General features: G+C 37.8%; 1 protein-coding gene across 2 annotated transcripts; it reads left to right on the plus strand.

Annotated features, from left to right (window-relative positions):
• Positions 1–1798: 1798 nt before the first annotated feature.
• On the plus strand, positions 1799–17789 carry mon1a (MON1 secretory trafficking family member A). Of its 2 annotated transcripts, none has more exons than XM_061923912.2 (6): positions 1799–1965; positions 4254–4405; positions 10750–11124; positions 13367–14132; positions 14690–14837; positions 16781–17789. In XM_061923912.2, the coding sequence occupies exons 2-6, from the start codon at positions 4282–4284 to the stop codon at positions 16919–16921; spliced, it is 1554 nt and encodes a 517-aa protein (XP_061779896.2). In that variant the 5' UTR covers positions 1799–1965; positions 4254–4281; the 3' UTR covers positions 16922–17789. The 2 variants fall into 2 exon arrangements, with proteins under 2 accessions (XP_061779896.2, XP_061779897.2); XM_061923913.2 differs by lacking the exon at positions 16781–17789 and adding an exon at positions 15631–15731.
• The last annotated feature ends 567 nt before the right edge of the window (positions 17790–18356 follow it).

The following is an 18356-nucleotide window of genomic DNA, read 5'->3' on the forward strand; positions in this document are numbered from 1 at the left end:
CTGTGAATTATATCTGTGGAGCTGTAGATGATGTCAATCATCTGTTTGTGGAATGTGAGAGTGTCCATGTGTTTTGGGAGGAGATCAGAGATTGGCTGAGAGACAAGGGTGTTGAGACGTCCCCATTCTCTACAGAAGAGATCAAATTTGGTATTTTTTATAAACGACTGTAACATAGAAATGTTTGTCAACATTATTATGCTCCAGGCAAAAAAAAATCGACATAAATGTCAATTTGTGAAAGTAAGGCCTACATTTCCTAATTGGCTTAATGGTTTACAATTCTCAATCAAATCTTGGAGGACGATTAAGAGTACAAAAGCCTATAAATTGTATATATTTGTTAAAAACATTTAAAGTGATTTAGGTAGCACTTTTTGTCTTTTTTTTCTTCATATTTTTTATTATTATTATTTATTATTATTTAATACTCCATCTGTATTTGCTTTTGTTTTCTTTCCTTGACATGTTTCGCTGATGTTGAAAGTGCCTTGACTTTTGTGTGCATTATAAATGTATGTTTGTTGTTCAATTTAAAAAAAAAAAAAAAAAAAAGAATTTTATGAAATGTTATGTATATAAACCAGGGGTCCCCAAACTTTTTGACTCCGGGGCCGCATTGGGGTAAAACAATTTGGCTGGGGCCGCGCTATATATATATATATATATATATATATATATATATATACATATATATATATATATATATATATATATATATATATATATATATATATAATAAATAAATAAATGATAAATGGGTTGTACTTGTATAGCGCTTTTCTACCTTCAAGGTACTCAAAGCGCTTTGACACTACTTCCACATTTACCCATTCACACACACATTCACACATTGATGGAGGGAGCTGCCATGCAAGGCGCTAACCAGCACCCATCAGGAGCAAGGGTGAAGTGTCTTGCTCAGGACACAACGGACATGACGAGGTTGGTACTAGGTGGGGATTGAACCAGGGACCCTCGGGTCACGCACGGCCACTCTCCCACTGCGCCACGCCGTACATACATATATATTATTTGTAAATGTGTGTGTGTATATATGTATATGTAAATGTGTATATATGTGTGTGTATATATGTATATGTCTATGTATATGTATATGTCCATGTATATGTGTATATATGTACATATATATGTATATGAGTGTATATATGTATATATATATATATATATGTATATGTGTATATATGTGTGTATATGTATATGTGTCTATATGTGTGTGTATATATATATATATATATATATATATATATATATATATATATATATATATATATATATATATATATATATATATTCATACATATATATTCCTCGTGCACTAATTGACTTAAAGAGCGCACTTGCTGCATGTCACGTTATCGATGGTAAAATGCATTTTGAGACAATATGATTTTCCTGAGTGGCTAGGAGACGGTAGAAAATGGACTAGTAAGGACAAATAATTAAAATAAATAAATAATTAAAACAAAAAAAAATTGTAATTACTTTTTTTTTTTTTTTTTTTTTTTTTTTAACTTGGGACTTCCCGCGGGCTGGATTTTGGACGCTGGGGGGCTGTATCCGGCCCGCGGGCCGTAGTTTGGGGACCCCTGGTATAAACAGTCGGTTAAATCAGAATCAGCTTTGTAAACCATGTATGTTTAACACACATTCATTAATTTGTTTTACAAAAGATTAATTGAATAATGCTTGAATTCGTCTATAGTTAATTTAAATGACTAAACAAGGTCAGGTTAGGTATCCTAATCAACAAAACACTACAACAGCTGTAATAATGGCGTGATTCAACAATAGGACTTCATATCCCACAATTCTTACTTCCGCTTCCGGGCAGAGGATAGAGGCATGTTGTCGAAACAGAAGAAACAAGACGACGAAGTGAGGCGATTTTCTGCCAGCGAGTTATCTGCCGTGGCTGTTTGAAGATAGCTGAAGGAATGAAAGGTATTTTTCTGTTCAAATGTAACAAACTGTTATCTATGCGAGTGCTTCCTTAATGTCAAAACTGCGACACAGTAAAACTTAGCCAACTCATCCAATGTAATTGTTGCTGTCAAATAGTAGCAACTGTCTCTTTACATGCAAAGTAAAGCATAAAATACCGGCAAGTTATTATGTTTTTCCTTTATATTTTAATATTATATAAGTCTCATTTGGGCAAAGGTTGGTCACCGACCACAACATTGGGTGTGTACTTTAAACGTGCCTCCACGGAAATGAAAATGTTCATTTTGATTGACATTGATAAAGAACTAGTTATCTAATGGGGAAACTACTCAATACTACGGCCCCTGAAGGCACCAAACTACTGTACTACATTCTATAATGCACACAAACGTCATGAGCGAGATGTCTAAAACATTTTATTTTTTTTATTTTTTTTTTCAAGTACAACCTCAGAAAAAAAAGTACCACCATAACTACTGACGTTCAAATACAGTAGCGTAGTAGGCGTAAGTATTCATTTAAAACAAGGCAGGGGTTTTATTCGACAAGTATATTTAATATTTTTGGCCACTGTAACATTACACACATTTTGAACAGTAACACTGTTTTTGAATATAGGAAAATAAAACACTGAATAAGTAAGTAAATAAATAAATAAATAAGTAATTAAATCTTTGGCATAACAATAGATGGACCCTAGTACATACATGCCAACCCTTCCGATTTTCCCGGGAGACTCCTGGATTTCAGTGCCACTCCCGAAAATCTCCCGGGGCAACCGTTCTCCCGAATTTCTCCTGATTTCTCCCGATTTCCACCCGGACAACATTATTGGGGGCGTGCCTTAAAGGCACTGCCGTAAGCGTCCTCTACAACCTGTCGTCACGTCTGCTTTTCCTCCATACAAACAGCGTGCCGGCCCAGTCACATAATATATGCGGCTTCTACACATACATAAGTGAATGCAAGGCATGCTTTATCAACAGCCATACAGGTCACACTGAGGGTGGCCGTATTAACAACTTTAACACTGTTACAAATATGCGCCACACTGTGAACCCACACCAAACAAGAATGACAAACATATTTCGGGAGAACATCCGCACCGTAACACAACATAAACACAACAGAAAAAATACCCAGAACCCCTTGCAGCGCTAACTCTTCCAAATATACAAACCCCGCTACCACCAAACCCCCCCCCCCCCTACCCCCCATCTCCCGAATTCGGAGGTCTCAAGGTTGGCAAGTAAGCCCTAGTATCACAGTTTGAGAACCACTGGTGTAGAAGAAAGTTGGCTGACTTTTGATGTGTCGGAATGAAAAGGTGTTTAACCATTACACCTCCTCAAAAGTCAGCCAACTTTCTTCTGGCCATTTTTCTTATCTTTATTGCATTTAAAGACATACATCCCTCGAGTCTGCCTCCCCCTGGAAGCCTTGCAAATGTCTATTTTGTTACAGGAACTTGCAACATTTCTCTAATATGGTTGGTTGTGACATTTTTAGCGTTTTTCTTTTGGTTTTGTTTTGGATCTCGCAGCGATAATTCAATTTCAGAATTGTCCTGTTCTCCTTTTCTATGCTGAGTGTGTTCTTAGTGTTGGTATAAATATTTAATACACATTAATTCTTAGTTTTTCTAAGTCCAAACCATTGGCAGGGGAAAAGCCAAAAGTGGATACATATTGTATATTAATTTCTAGTTTTTAAGTTGTCAATTAGTTTTCACAGTGCACTTTTTGCTGAATTAAAATTGTAGGTACATGGTAGGTTAATTTATTATATTGCACAATTTTAAAACAGCCACCCCTTCTCCAAAGTGCTGTACAAATTAAAAACAGAAAGGTAAAAAAAAAAGTACAATATAAGTCACAATAAGTAAAAAAAAATTTAAAATCCTATATATATAAAACACAGCTAAACAAACCAATCAATAAAATGTTTAAAACAAAATAAGCAATAGAAAAAAAAAGGAACATCCATAAAAATAGTATTTAACACTTAAATATTAACATAAAAATGTCCCAAAATAATGTCAATATTACAGATAATATACATGTCATTTCATTATTTTGTACACATTTTTTGTAACTTGGTTTTTCATACCTTGCCTTTTGTAGTTAGGATAGGCTCCAGCTCATTTCAGATATTTTCCCTCAATTGTATGATCTAAATTCTGTAACAAAGGAAAACAAATGGTGGGTTTCATCTGGCCAAAAGTGGATGTGTACAGTATATATATTTTTATACATTTAAAAAGCTGAAGATGACTTTTCTCCAAGGTGTGCACCCATCCTATCCGTAATAGTGATGGCTGGAGAGAACCAAAGGCCTTCTGTGCCATGGGAGAATGGCACCCTAACACCTGTGGACCGTCTTCGCATCGAGAGGGCCGACAGTCCCACACCGGGTCTGGTTGAGGGAACCGAACCAGGTGAGGCTGGCCTAGCACTCAGCGGCATATTTTCTTGCATTTTTAGGTTGATGCGTTCTGAAAATTCATGTGTAATTGATTGGTGCAAAATATATTTTTTTAAATCCCATCGTAAAGCATTTTGCTTTGTAATGTTGACAAATATTTTTTTGTAATTTGACTGAGGTTAAATTTCTAGACATATTTTCCAAACGAACCTGAAACTGTGCAACAGTTCAATATCAGATTAGATGTGGTTGAATGACAGCTGTGGATGCAATACCAATTTAGGGATCAGAGATTACAGGGAAGTAGTTTTTCCCCCTTTCGTATCCTAAATCAACCTTCTCCACTGAAATGAATATAAATCAATTACCATATATTCCGGACTAAAGGCGCACTTAAAATCCTTTTTTTCTCTCAAAACTTGACAGTGCGCCTGATGTACGGAATAATTCTGGTTTTGCTTACCGACCTCGAAGCAATTTTATTTGGTACATGGTGTAATGATAAGTGTGACCAGTAGATGGCAGTCAAACATAAGAGATGCGTGTAGACTTCAATATGATGGCAATATGACTCAAGTAAACAGCAGCAACATTTTATATGTTCCATTGAAAATATAGAACATTACACACGGCGCTCAAAAATCTATCAAAATGTTTTAGTACAACTTTGGTAAGCTATGAAGCCACACCGCTTGATGGATTGTCGGCGCATTAAACATACAAGTATTATTATGGTGTGTGTATAAGGTAAGACATATTATCTGGCGTTTTGTTTCGCAATATTATTCAATAGTAACTTTTCTTACCTTCTGGTACCTGCTGATCTGTATTTGGGATCTGATAAATCCTGAAAAATTGCGTGCGCCCGCCTTTGTAGTCCATGGCGACACCGGAGTCGATAAGCTTCTTCTTTTTCTCTATCTTCTTGTTATGGGACATTCACCCTCCACTGTTGCCATTTCTAATATAAAGTAGTGTAAAGTTCTTACTTATATCAGTCAGTAAACTCGCCATTAAAGTGCTAAAACATACCGGTGTAGTGAGTTTACATTATTCACCCAAGGAACTTTAGTTATTAGAGCGTTCCGGTCAGACGGTTTTTCACGGGACACATTTCCGGTGTGGTGGTTTCCAGATGAGGAGATCCTGCTCCGTTATTGATTTACCGGTAAGTAAAGTCTGAATGTCATTAAAACAGTTAGTTCCATCGTTTTACACTTCTTCCACTCCTGTCCTTGCATGCTACACAGCCTCACCTTTTCTCCTCCAAACATACTGATGGGTGTTGTAGCCAAACAGCTCAATTTTTGTTTCATCTGACTACAGAACTTTCCTCCAGAAGGTCTTATCTTTGTCCATGTGATCAGCAGCAAACTTTAGACGAGCTTTAAGGTGTCGCTTCTGGAGCAAGGGCTTCCCAAGGGTGATGGGTCAAATGCAGAAAATAATTTCGCCACACCGAGTGTGTGTGTGACAATCATTGGTACTTTACTTTACATCTTGCATGGTAGCCTCTTAGTCCATGGGGATGCAAAACACGCTTGACTGTGGACACTGACACCTGTGTTCCAGCAGCTTCCAATTAATTGCAGACCTGCTTTTTGGTGGTTCTCGGTTGACTCTTGATCATCCTGACCAATTTTCTCTCAGCAGCAGGTGATAGCTTGCGTTTTCTTCTTGATCGTGGCAGTGACAAAACAGTGCCATGCACTTTATACTTACGAACAATTGTCTGCACAGTTGCTCTTGGGACCTTAAGATGCTTTGAAGTGGCTCAAAGTGACTTTCCTGACTTGCTCAAGTCAATGATTCGTTTTTTCAGATCTGTGCTGAGTTCCTTTGACTTTCCCATTGTCGCGTTTGTAACCGAGTCTAATGACTGCATCACATGAGCCCTATTTAAATGGGCTCAGAGAAGTCAACAGGTGTCGGCAATCATAATCACTCACATGAAGTTAAGAGGCCATGAGCTAATTTGATTTAGATGTAACTTTTCTACATCACCAAAATTGATAATGTATGTTGCTGTATGTATGCTTTTGACCCAGTAGATTTGGTCGCATTTTCAGTAGACCCATAATAAATTCATAAAAGAACCAAACTTCATGAATGTTTTTTGTGACAAACAAGTATGTGCTCCAATCACTCTATCACATAAAAATAAAAGTTGTAGAAATTATTGGAAACTCAAGACAGCCATGACATTATGTTCTTTACAAGTGTATGTATACTTTTGACCTCGACTGTGTGTGAGTGTATGTATGTATGTATGTATGTATCTATCTATCTATCTATCTATCTATCTATCTCTCTATCTATCTATCTATCTATCTATCTATCTATCTATCTATCTATCTATCTATCTATCTATCTATCTATCTATCTATCTATCTATCTATCTATCTATCTATCTATCTATCTATCTATCTATCTATCTATCTATCTATCTCTCGGTCATTCCTGCTTTAGAGTTGTATTTTTCAACAGTTTGAGATTTATTGAATGTTTCCTGATTGGTGAGTGAAAGGAAGAAAAAGGGTAAGTGAGATGTATATATTGTTTGGCCGTGTTTTATTTGTTTTTTTAAAGTGATTGTTGATCGATGTCATCCTTTCGACAACGGGGCAAAAGCTACACTACTTGATATACACACAAAAACAACACGATCCGGTAGATTTGTAATAATCGCAAACATTGTAATGATAAATGTCAATACACAGCAGGCCTTTTACAGAAATAATAACTAAAACATTAAATATGCTGGATCTCTGGTTCATTGAGGGCTCTGCTATTATGCATGCTCAGTCTCTTGACCGGCTTTATGGGGACAATTGATGGAACAGTCATCATTGGTTAATGTTAGTGTTCAGTGTTTCCACCTGTGCTTTTCCTGCGTTGACAAGTCACAGTAGTATCTGCAGGGAAAAAAGTACCCATTGTACCATGAAGAAACATGCATACTAGATGACATTGTCACTTATTAACTTTCCTTTGGGGTGAAAGCGGTCGCATGCGTTAACTTGCTACAGACATGCAGTAGGATGCCAAAACACGCTATTACCTGTACTTGTTTTTAACGCTTCAGTTTTCATTTTTAGTTCTCATTTTTGATATTTTGGTTAGTCGCATTGTGTGTGTGTGTGCGTGAAATATGACTGAACTAAACTACATGAGCAAATTGTATCTTGTGTTTCTCTAAGGTTATGGTTTTTGAGCACCAAATCCTTTTTTTTTACCCTATTGCTTGTATTCGGACACGTGACTTCTTCCTGGAAGTAAACAACTGTGGTGGTCAACCAAACCAATATGGTTACTGTGCAAGAAACAGAATGTGAACTATCAAAGTGTGCAAGGGGCCTAGATCTTCCTGCAAAAAGCAGGTATGAGCAAAAAAAATTAAATTATGCAATGGGATAGATCCCCATACTTTATCAAAAAAAAGATTTGTCGAGTGATATCAAGGATTAGCCTTCAGTGGAGTTCCCAGACATATCGAACTATCCTGCGCTTCACATGTCATTCTATATGACAAAACAGATGAAAGCTTGGAAAAGCATGGAGGTCTACAACTTATTTGTGTGCGGCTGAGTCAAGGAAATTGGTATCAAAACTTTCCCGGATTAATCATGCATCGTTTTTGGTTGGGTTTGCATTTCATGATTTAACTTTGCGTCGACAGCATTGTTTGTTCCCTTATTGTTGCATGCGCAGTTTACGAATACGGATGTTTTTCCCCGTCTTTATCAAAATATATAACTATAGATGTCAACATTGTGGCCCTGTGATGAGGTGGCGACTTGTCCAGGGTGTACGCCGCCTTCCGCCCGATTGTAGCTGAGATAGGCTCCAGCGCCCCTGCGACCCCAAAGGGAATAAGCAGTAGAAAATGGATGGATGGATGTCAACATTGTGTATGTGCAGAAAGCTTCATTCATGATTGCTGCCTTTGGTAAAAGCGAAACTATTTTTTTGCTCACATTTGCTTTCTTTTATTTAGACTTGCCGAGTTGATGCTTTTCGAAACAATCGTAGCAAAAATGCGTTTTAAGAAAGACAAATAATATCATGATAATACTATAATGGGAAATTCTAAATGTTAAAAGTATATCAAACAAACCTATTAACGAAGTGATCACTCCCTTGGACTGGAATGTGTGCTGTTTTTCTCGTCGTTTTTCGTAAAATATTATAGTCTTCCGCCTTTCTTGATTACCTCTCGAGAAACTCTGAAGAAACGTTGATCCTTTTTGCAATTTGAACGGTTTGTACAGCCGAAACCAACGCAAGCTTAGGGCATTTGTCTTCGAGAAAGGCCAAATGGCCCCTATTACTCATCAAGAATAGACACTGGCTGGACCACTACGCATATTTAATGAGCCGGACGTGAGGTCGTTTAAATCCAAGAAATATGGATACAACTCTTGGGACACATGCCGGAGTGAATGATTTAATTAAGTAATCTCAACATTGGACTCAATTCCATTATTCTAAATCTTGATGCTGCTGCTTTGACATTTTGGACAAGTTTGGGAAAGTTATCTTTTTTCCAGTGCTGTTAGAGGTCCATAAAGTCATGCTTAAGTGAGTTTGGTGCGTAAGAACATGACTATCCCACACACAATTCTGATTTCAACCCCATCAAACACCCTTGGGGTTAATTATTGGGGTAGTATGCTATTTTCTACCGTTTTCTGCCAAGTGTCCTAAAACACATGTTTTTTTTAGTCTTTTTTAAATGTCAGTTTTTATATTCATCTTTGGACCTATGTATTTAATTTTTGGACTTAAATAGAGCAGCTACACACAACTACCCGCACAGAAGGCTTTGTGGATCTTTGGAAATCTGCATCATGTTGTTTTTTCTGAATTTCGCATAAACGGTCTGTGTAACTAACTCCATTCATCCATTTTCTACCGCCTGTCCCTCTTGGGTTTGCGGGGGGTGCTGGAGCCAATCCCAGCTGCACTCGAGCGGAAGGCGATGTACACCATGTACAAGTCGCCAGCTCATCGCAGGGCCAACACAGATAGACAGACACTTTTTGACTCCACCCCCAAAATGTATCCCGTGTACTAGAGATGTCCGATAATATCGGACTGCCGATATTATCGGCCGATAAATGCTTTAAAATGTAATATCGGAAATTATTGGTATCGGTTTCAAAAAGTAAAATTTTATGACTTTTTAAAACGCAGCTGTACGGAGTGCTACACGGACGTAGGGAGAAGTACAGAGCGCCAATTAACCTTAAAAGCACTGCCTTTGCGTGCCGGCCCAATCACATATCTACTGCTTTTCACACACGCAAGTGAATGCAAAGCATATTTGGTCAACAGCCATACAGGTCACAGTGAGGGTGGCCGTATAAACAACTTTAACACTGTTACAAATATGCGCCACACTGTGAACCCACACCAAACAAGAATGACAAACACATTTCGGGAGAACATCCGCACCGTAACACAACATAAACACAACAGAACAAATACCCAGAACCCCTTGCAGCACTAACTCTTCCGGGACGCTACAATGTACACCCCCCGCTACCCCACCCCCTCCACCTCAACCCCGCCCACCTCAACCTCCTCATGCTCTCTCAGGGAGAGCATGTCCCAAATTCCAAGCTGCTGTTTTAAGGCATGTTAAAAAAAAAAAAATGCACTTCGTGACTTCAATAATAAATATGGCAGTGCCATAATGGCATTTTTTTCCATAACTTGAGTTGATTTATTTTGGAAAACCTTGTTACATTGTTTAATGCATCCAGCGGGGCATCACAACAAAATTAGGCATAATAATGTGTTAATTCCACGACTGTATATATCGGTATCTGTTGATATCGGAATCTGTAATTAAGAGTTGGACAATATTGGATATTGGCAAAAAAGCCATTATCGGACATCTCTACCGTGTACATCTCTATCACGTGCTAGTTTTTTTTTGCTATGTTCTCAGGTATACAATACAGCTCAGAGTCATATATTTTGAAACTTGACGCATGCTAGCTGTTAAGGTGCTAGATTTCTTCTATTCTTCTTTTGCAGGTATACACCAGAGTAATATTTTAGTCCTGAGACAAATGCTAACTGTTAGCATGCTAACTTTTATTTTTTAACAAATGCTGCATATTTTGTTAGTTGACTGTATTTGGCTAGAATATTAACTATTAGCATTTCAATTTGGCTTCGCATTGTCAGCATTCACATGCAATTACTACGGAAACTACTGTTTCTAGTTTGTTGATGTTTTTTCTGTGGAAAAACTGTTGTTTCAGTCTTTCATAAACTTTCTTGCTCATTGAGAGCTTACACATGCATACGTTCTATTGCCAATGACCATTTCTCTGGTTCACACAGGCGCTGGTCAGAAGAGTGCCATGTTTGTCCATGCACAGTCCTTTGAGGATCTGACTGCTGAACCTGAAGAGTCGCACGGAGAGACTGATGTGCTCAAGTCTCAGGACTGTGGAGAGGAGATCAGAACGCTGGTGGGTGAAGAAAGAGTCAAGGAGCAGCATAACATTCCATCAGACTGTAGCACTAAAGAGGAGGATGTGTCCAGCGAGGCATGGAGAAGCCACAAAAAGCACATGTTTGTGCTGAGCGACGCCGGAAAGCCAATTTACACCCGCTATGGCACAGAGGAGGCTCTGTCCAGCACCATGGGTGTGATGATGGCCCTTGTTTCCTTTGTTGAGGCTGAGAAGAATATCATCCGCTCTATTCATGCAGGTCAGAAGACACTTATAACGTTTATTTAGTTAAAAAATCTGTGGTATTTCTGTTAAAATCATGTAAACACGCCCAAGTCAGAATTTGATCAAACTCTTCAGGAAAAAATATGCCTTATAAAATCCAAAACTTTTGAAGTTAGAGTTGCTGTAATTACACGACAAGCCCATAAATTATTTAAAACCTTCAATTTGGTCCTTAAAAATATACTGTCTGTATCACGGAAGAATACACTGTGCTCAACATTGACTGCACTTGTTTTAACCACCGTTGTAGTAGCATCTATGGTATATGAATGTTTTAAAGATGATGAGGAGATGGGCAATCAAAAGTATCTTTATTGCAAAAAAAAAACTGGCTGCTATGGACGACTCCTTTAATTTAATAAATGTAATTATTGCATATATGTGATTCTTTTTACTGTATTTTATTTCATTCATGTTTTCTGACTTAAGTGTTAATTTAGGTATAAGATCGTGTGTGAATGTTGTCTGTCTATCTGTGCTGGCCTTGTGATGAGGTGGCGACTTGTCCAGGGTGTACCCCGCCTTTCGCCCAAATGCAGCTGAGATAGGCTCCAGCACCCCCCGCGACCCCGAAAGGCACGAGCGGTAGAAAATGGATGGATGGATGTATCAGAATTTTACTAAACTTTGACTTACATCCCAGTCTAGGATGGAACTTGTTCATAACCGGAGGAGAACCTTTTTTTTTTTTTTGCTTTTTCTTTAAAATGTTGTCACCCTTATTCTAACAGAATGACATTCAAAGCAGTGTCCAGCGGTGTCCCCGAAACTTTTACCAAAGTTCACCTGCATTATATTAAAACTTGTGTTAATTCACAAATTTGAAAATGAAGGGTATTTGATCTTTTAACATATTTTATGTATAATATATTAATTACAGTTAAGGGGGAACTGTAATTTTTTTAGGAGTTTTGACTATGGTTCACAATCCTTATGAGAGACAATAAGTCAAGTTTTTTTTTGCATTCTAACCTGTAACATTGTCTTGTTCTTGGTGGCTAGCTCACGGGAGCAGTCAATTCTACCTGTAAGTCACTTTAAAAATGCATTCAAAAACCGTCAATAATACTTCATTTACGTTCTGTATCCTGTATAATAACCAAGCCGTGGTGACATTGTTATTGTAAGAGCAAACACTGAGGAACTCCTTCTCTAGTGTAGTACTAGTAACACATCGACATGCTTCGGTATTAGCCGTAAAAGCTAGATAAGGAAATAGATAAGCTTGCTTCTGCTTCAACGCGAAGCGTGTTTGAGTTTGAATTGCACAACACTGTGATAGAACACCAATCCAGACTAGCTGAAATACATGAACAATCCTATTACAGTACCTGTAAAGTATCAGCCCACATTTCATGTTTTGTTTTGTGCACAGCTAGCCAGACAGCGTGTGTACTGTAGTTGTAATAACACGCATGACGTGCTGTGTGCATCATGATCAATATTATAGTGAGTCACTCGATGGACAGTTGAGCGTTTGGTCCAGTTGGCCGGGGATGTTTTTTCCGGTTTGTTTGGTTAAGCACTCCATTTATGTAAAAATATCATAGCTTCAAATTCCACATTTTGTAGCTTCGAATCACGCTGACCTCACTTTCTCGGCTTCCGTCTGCTCCAACTACTCACCTTTCCTTCGTGCTGGCTTCTATAAGCAGCTGTTCATCCTCCGTGTACTTAGCTTCAAAGAGATAAAGTTATCAATCCTCATTTGTCCAAAAATAGTCGTCTTTGTTGTCTGTTACCAGGTCTGCCTTGGTTAGAACACACACTTACATTTTGTTTCCGAAAGTAGGAGCACACAATTGTTGCCAGAAGTTGAAAGTGCGCTGCTGTGGATATGGAAATCAATACTCGGAGTAAGTCAGTCCCAGCAATAAAATTCGGTAAATATTGTACATATTAGATAATGTTATGAACGTTTCTGTTATTACATTATATATAGACTTGCAGTGTGTATATAAAACGTTTCGAAGTTGTTTTGAAGGGCTTTGAAGGCTACAATGGCGACTACTATTAGCAGCATCTTGCATGCGGTTGTCATGTTTAAAATCCCCCCAAAAAAGAGACTTGTCTCTCAAAATGATTGTGAACGATAGGCAAAATTCTTTAAAAAAAAGTGCAGTTCCTCTTTAAGAAGATAGTATTACATTGACAGTACTGCAAGTTCCACTGTTTGCAAGAAAGAAAACTGACTATCCGTGTGACCTGTTTTTCAGATGGCTGTAAAGTGGTTTTCCTCACCAAGAGTCCGCTAGTCCTGGTGGGCGTTTCTCGGACTTGTCAATCTGACAAGGAGCTTCTGAGGGAACTGCAGTATGTCTATTATCAAATTGTTAGCCTGCTCACTCTCACCCAGCTCAACCACATCTTTCAGCACAAGCAAAACTATGACCTACGTCGCCTGTTAGCTGGTTCAGAATATCTCACTGACAACTTGCTCTATCGGCTGGACCACGACCCGGGCCTGCTGCTAAGCGCTGTCACCTGCCTGCCTCTCGCTAGCTCGTCCAGGGACGTCATCTCATCGAGCCTGCAGGCCGCCAAATCCAAAAACCTGGTGTTCTCCATTCTGCTGGCAGGAGACCGCCTGGTCACTCTGGTTAGAAAAAAGGACCAGTTCTTGCACCATATAGACTTGCACCTTGTCGTCAACCTTGTCAGCTCCTCCTCATCTTTTCGAGAGGGCGAAGGCTGGACACCGATCTGTCTGCCAAAGTTCAACACTGCAGGGTTTTTCCACGCACATATTTCCTACTTGGAACCTAAGTCAGAACTGTGCCTTATTCTAGTCTCAACAGATCGAGAGGACTTTTTTAACATGTCGGACTGCAAGCAAAAGTTTCTAGACCGGCTGAGTAAACGCAGTGCCTATCAAGCCCTGAAGGAGGGGCTGAAGACTCCCAGCTATACTTTGGAACAAATTGGCATCACAGAACTCAGGCACTTCCTGTACAAATCAAAGAGCTCTGGACTATATACCAGGTGGGTTGCAAAAAATTCTGAAATACTTACATATGTTCATTATTGGTCTTTCTAAATATTGTTTTATTAGTTTAGCTTGCCTAACTCGTTCTGCTAAAAAGGCCATTATAACTCGTTTTTACATGTGAAAAGGACCTTTTTGTCTGTAGTACTCAAAAAAGAGAAAAGCAACATTGTATAGAATACTGAAAAACAGTGTAAATAACTAACTAAACCTTTTAAATATGAATTTGAAGAAGCTAACAAAAAACTGAAATCCGAGACTTACACACATACTGGGAATCTTGCCACATATGATTGTGCCAATCAATCTAGAAGATGCTCTAGAAGAAACAACACACCCCAGTTATAGAGAAGATAAAAACAAGTGTGAGTGTTAAGACTTTATGTTTTAATGAGAACTTAAAAGAAGCACATGGTACTCCATCCATCCATTTTCTACCGCTTGTCTTTCTTGTGGTCTGTCCTGGCAAAATAATTGCAAAGCTGAGTAATCGCTGCATAATAATTTTGCTTTGGTTAGGTAATTGAAGGATTACGTTTCTTTCTACCATCAGTCCAGAGTTACCTGTGGTGTACCAGTCCGATAAAGAGCAGGAGAGGCTAATGGGTTTGTACCAGGACCTCCACAGTTCTTTGCACCATCCAACCAGACCCGTACGCTCCTTTTACCGCAGTGGTGAAACTGAAAACATGATGGCCTGGGTAGGTGACGTGTTTTTTACACCCCTCACATTTCAGCAACCATTTTAATATATCTTCCTAAAGAACAATACTATAGAATTGAAACTTGAAAATAACTCTGATTAGTCAGTGTATAGCAGTGACGTGTGGTGAGGTATATAATGCAGGTTAGGCACTAGTTTTTTTGTAATTTAAGTTTCATATGCTCTCATCAATGTTAATACTTTAATTTCCATCAGGATCAATAAAGTATCTATCTCTTTATCTAATACAGGCTGCTCATTAAGTGGATAAAAATGTTATCAAATAATTAGGGATGGGAATTGATCCGATTTTTACAATTCCGTTTCATTTTTGTTTAGTTTAGAAAAACATGGGTGCCAGATAAAAATATTTTGTTTTGAAAATAACTTTTTATATAATAATAAAATAAATATTTTACTGTAGTAATAAACAAAATATGTTAAGTAACATTTTTCAAATTATTTAAGTATTATTAAACAATTATATATATATAGTGTACATGCCCCAAAATAAGTACCGTATTTTTCGGACTATAAGTCGCAGTTTTTTTTCATAGTTTGGCCGGGCTCCAGTGCAACTTATATATGTTTTTTTCCTTCTTTATTATGCATTTTCGGCAGGTGCGACTTATACTCTGGTGCGACTTATACTCCGAAAAATACGGTACAAGTATCAGTCAAAGACTAATACAAGCAAGTCAAGTAGAACTGTACAGTGTGCAATTTTTCAACCATTAACTCTGAAAATTAACCATCATTTTGTCGAAAATTAAGCATATCTGCTTTTTTAGGAAGCATACGTGATATTTCTGACTAATCGCGGTGTCTGCAGCTATGGAGAACAACCTTAGGAAGGAGGCGTGCAAACTGCAGGTCAGACGCCGACTCTGACTTTGTTTTTAATTTTTGCAGTATTAAATAGCAGACGACTTGCTGACAGGGGATCAAAAACCCGCCATTCATTCATCGTTACCACACCCTGTGTCTGCTAATGTTTCTGCTTGTGTTTTCTAAATGTGATGCAATATCCACGTGGCAAGATTTAAGAAGTTGCCCTGTTGTCTTCCTTTTTTGTGAACAATTGTAAAGTTTGTGCTGCTGTTCGGCGCCGTGTGTGCTGAAGTCATGCGTGCCCACAGGCATCGACAAGGGAATCGCTAACAAAACTGTCAAAAGATTCCCAGAAATCAAAACCCTGGGAGGCGGTTCTCAACAATGACCGGTTTTTGAATCCCATCCCTATAAAATAGTTCATACTCACATTTTTTTTACTATTATAAAGTTTAAGAACATTTGGGTTCTTACCTTTTTTATTTGTATGTGAAGTACATGCACCTATCCTCTTCCAGGAAAAGCTGATATACATGCACAATACTTAGATTATAAAAGTCTGATCACATTCTGTTTTGTCTAAAAGATCTGTTTGAAATGTTTCTGAGCTTGTGTATATATAAACCTCCATCCTGGTAGTCGGCGACTACTAGTCACATTCATTCATTCGGTAGAACATTGAAATATATTTGTTTTATTTTGCTTGTGTAAATATATATATATATTTTTTCTTAAACAAAAGCTGCTGGCTTCTTATGTGGAGAAAATGGTATGGTAGCAACAAGCACCTACCAGCTCACGTACGCCACCACAATTCATTTTGATTTAGAATGTGTGGTGACTGAGGGTAGTACAGCGCTTCTCAGTATGTTTTTTTCTGTATTTATAGTTCCATAGGCAAGAATAATGATGCCACACTTGCATAAATTACACGACACAGGCTGTAGATTTTACAGTGTACCCTGAACGCACCTGAATGCTTTATACATTTTCTGTCCTATGTAGTAAATAACTCCGCACAGCCACTATTGCCTTTAAATAGCAGATGTTTTCAATTTTGAAATGATTTCTGTGAAATCCCATCATAAATGCCCTACCCTCTCCCCACAGGTGACAAGCGGCTTTGAGCTTTACATGTGTTTCAGTCCCCTGGGCACAAAGGCGTTGGCTATTTCTGCTGTCAACAAACTGCTTAAATGGATCAGAAAGGAGGAGGATCGCCTTTTCATCTTGAGTCACCTCACTTACTGAGGCTTCTTTGCACAAACCCTGAACATGTTAACCTGGGATCACGCACAAATTTAGTGTTTATGCTTGGGTGGCAAGGCTATGCATGTCTCGTTTCCACTTAATTAATTCACAGTTATGTGATAAAAGCAGGTATTGTAATATGGAAATTTGAGGTCTTTTTTAGATGTTTTTTTAAAATGATTTTTTAGTATGGATGAGATCACTTCCAGGTGAAAGAGTTAAATGCTGTATATATCTTTCAGAATGAATGACAATATACTGTATGAACTATTCATATAGTATATTTACAAAAACTGTTTTTGAAATCAACAAAGCTCAATGGTAAAACATGAGTCATAACTGGAATTATTTTTGCTCCAATTTGTGCAGTAACATGAGTCATTACCGGTTTGTGTTTTTTTGTGATATACGAGGGCTATGGATGACAATATACCTCAATGCACATCCTTAAAAAAAAGCATTCCCGAAAGAAATGTCACAAATTTATTGCCGTTAATTTTTATGAAACTCATCTTAATGTACTGTTACTAATTTAAACACTAGTTGATCAGAAAGCTTTAATCAGTTTGTATTTAAGTAAATTGATGTGTTCATGGAAAGTTACTCTTGGTGTCTCTCTGCCTGCATTATTTATGCCTTAACTCAATGGTTCTCAACTTTTTTCAGTGAATTACCCCCTGTTGATTATTTTTTAAGCCAAGTAACCAGAGAAAAGCGTTTTTGGTAGGTAAAAAAAGACATGAAACACAGCACTTGATTGAATAAATGTCTAAATTATTGTTCTTCTGTTGTGTTTGGAATCAAATATACAAATTGTAAACAAAGTATTAACTTACTTATGAATAAAGATTGCTCCACATTAAATAAATATACCTAAAGTGCACTCTTTTGGGATTATAATACAAGTGTTTTAACTGCAAATACAAGTTAACCCTTGTGCTACCTTCAGGCCCAAAACTGGCATTACATGTGTTTCTAATGTGATATGATTGTTCAGTTTGAAGGTTAGCGGTTTGAAATTCGGCCAGGGAATGGCATTGTATTTTTGATTTCAACGTTGTTAGAAAAGGGTATAAACAAAGTATACACACTTTCGACTAAGAACTCTTTCGGCCCCTTTGACTCCCATTATTACTGCCCTGATACATTACCATGCTATGTCTATGAAAGCCAAATTAATCTCATTCTTGCCAATTAAAAAACAAGAAAATATTGTTTTGGTGTAATTCCGCCTTTGAACCACCATATATCGTCAAAAAACATGAGCATAGTTCTCAGAGCTTTGAAAAGCGTGAATGAGGTAAACTGCTACTAAACGGCTGAAATGCAATGGAAATTCTCTTGGGCAGGCATCTATAACATATATAAAATGCTTGTGTGGACTTAAATCATTTTAGTTCAGTAAAAATAAATAAGGTATTCAAGGCTGTAATTG

Source organism: Nerophis lumbriciformis, linkage group LG28 (assembly GCF_033978685.3).
Source record: "Nerophis lumbriciformis linkage group LG28, RoL_Nlum_v2.1, whole genome shotgun sequence".
Classification (NCBI taxonomy): domain Eukaryota; kingdom Metazoa; phylum Chordata; class Actinopteri; order Syngnathiformes; family Syngnathidae; genus Nerophis; species Nerophis lumbriciformis.

Coding starts and splice junctions, on each gene's coding strand:
- mon1a (XM_061923912.2), top strand. CDS start 4,282: ATGGCTGGAGAGAACCAAAGGCCTTCTGTGCCATGGGAGAATGGCACC. Junction 11,125..13,366: donor CATCCGCTCTATTCATGCAG/GTCAGAAGACAC, acceptor CCTGTTTTTCAG/ATGGCTGTAAAGTGGTTTTC. Junction 14,133..14,689: donor AGCTCTGGACTATATACCAG/GTGGGTTGCAAA, acceptor TTCTACCATCAG/TCCAGAGTTACCTGTGGTGT.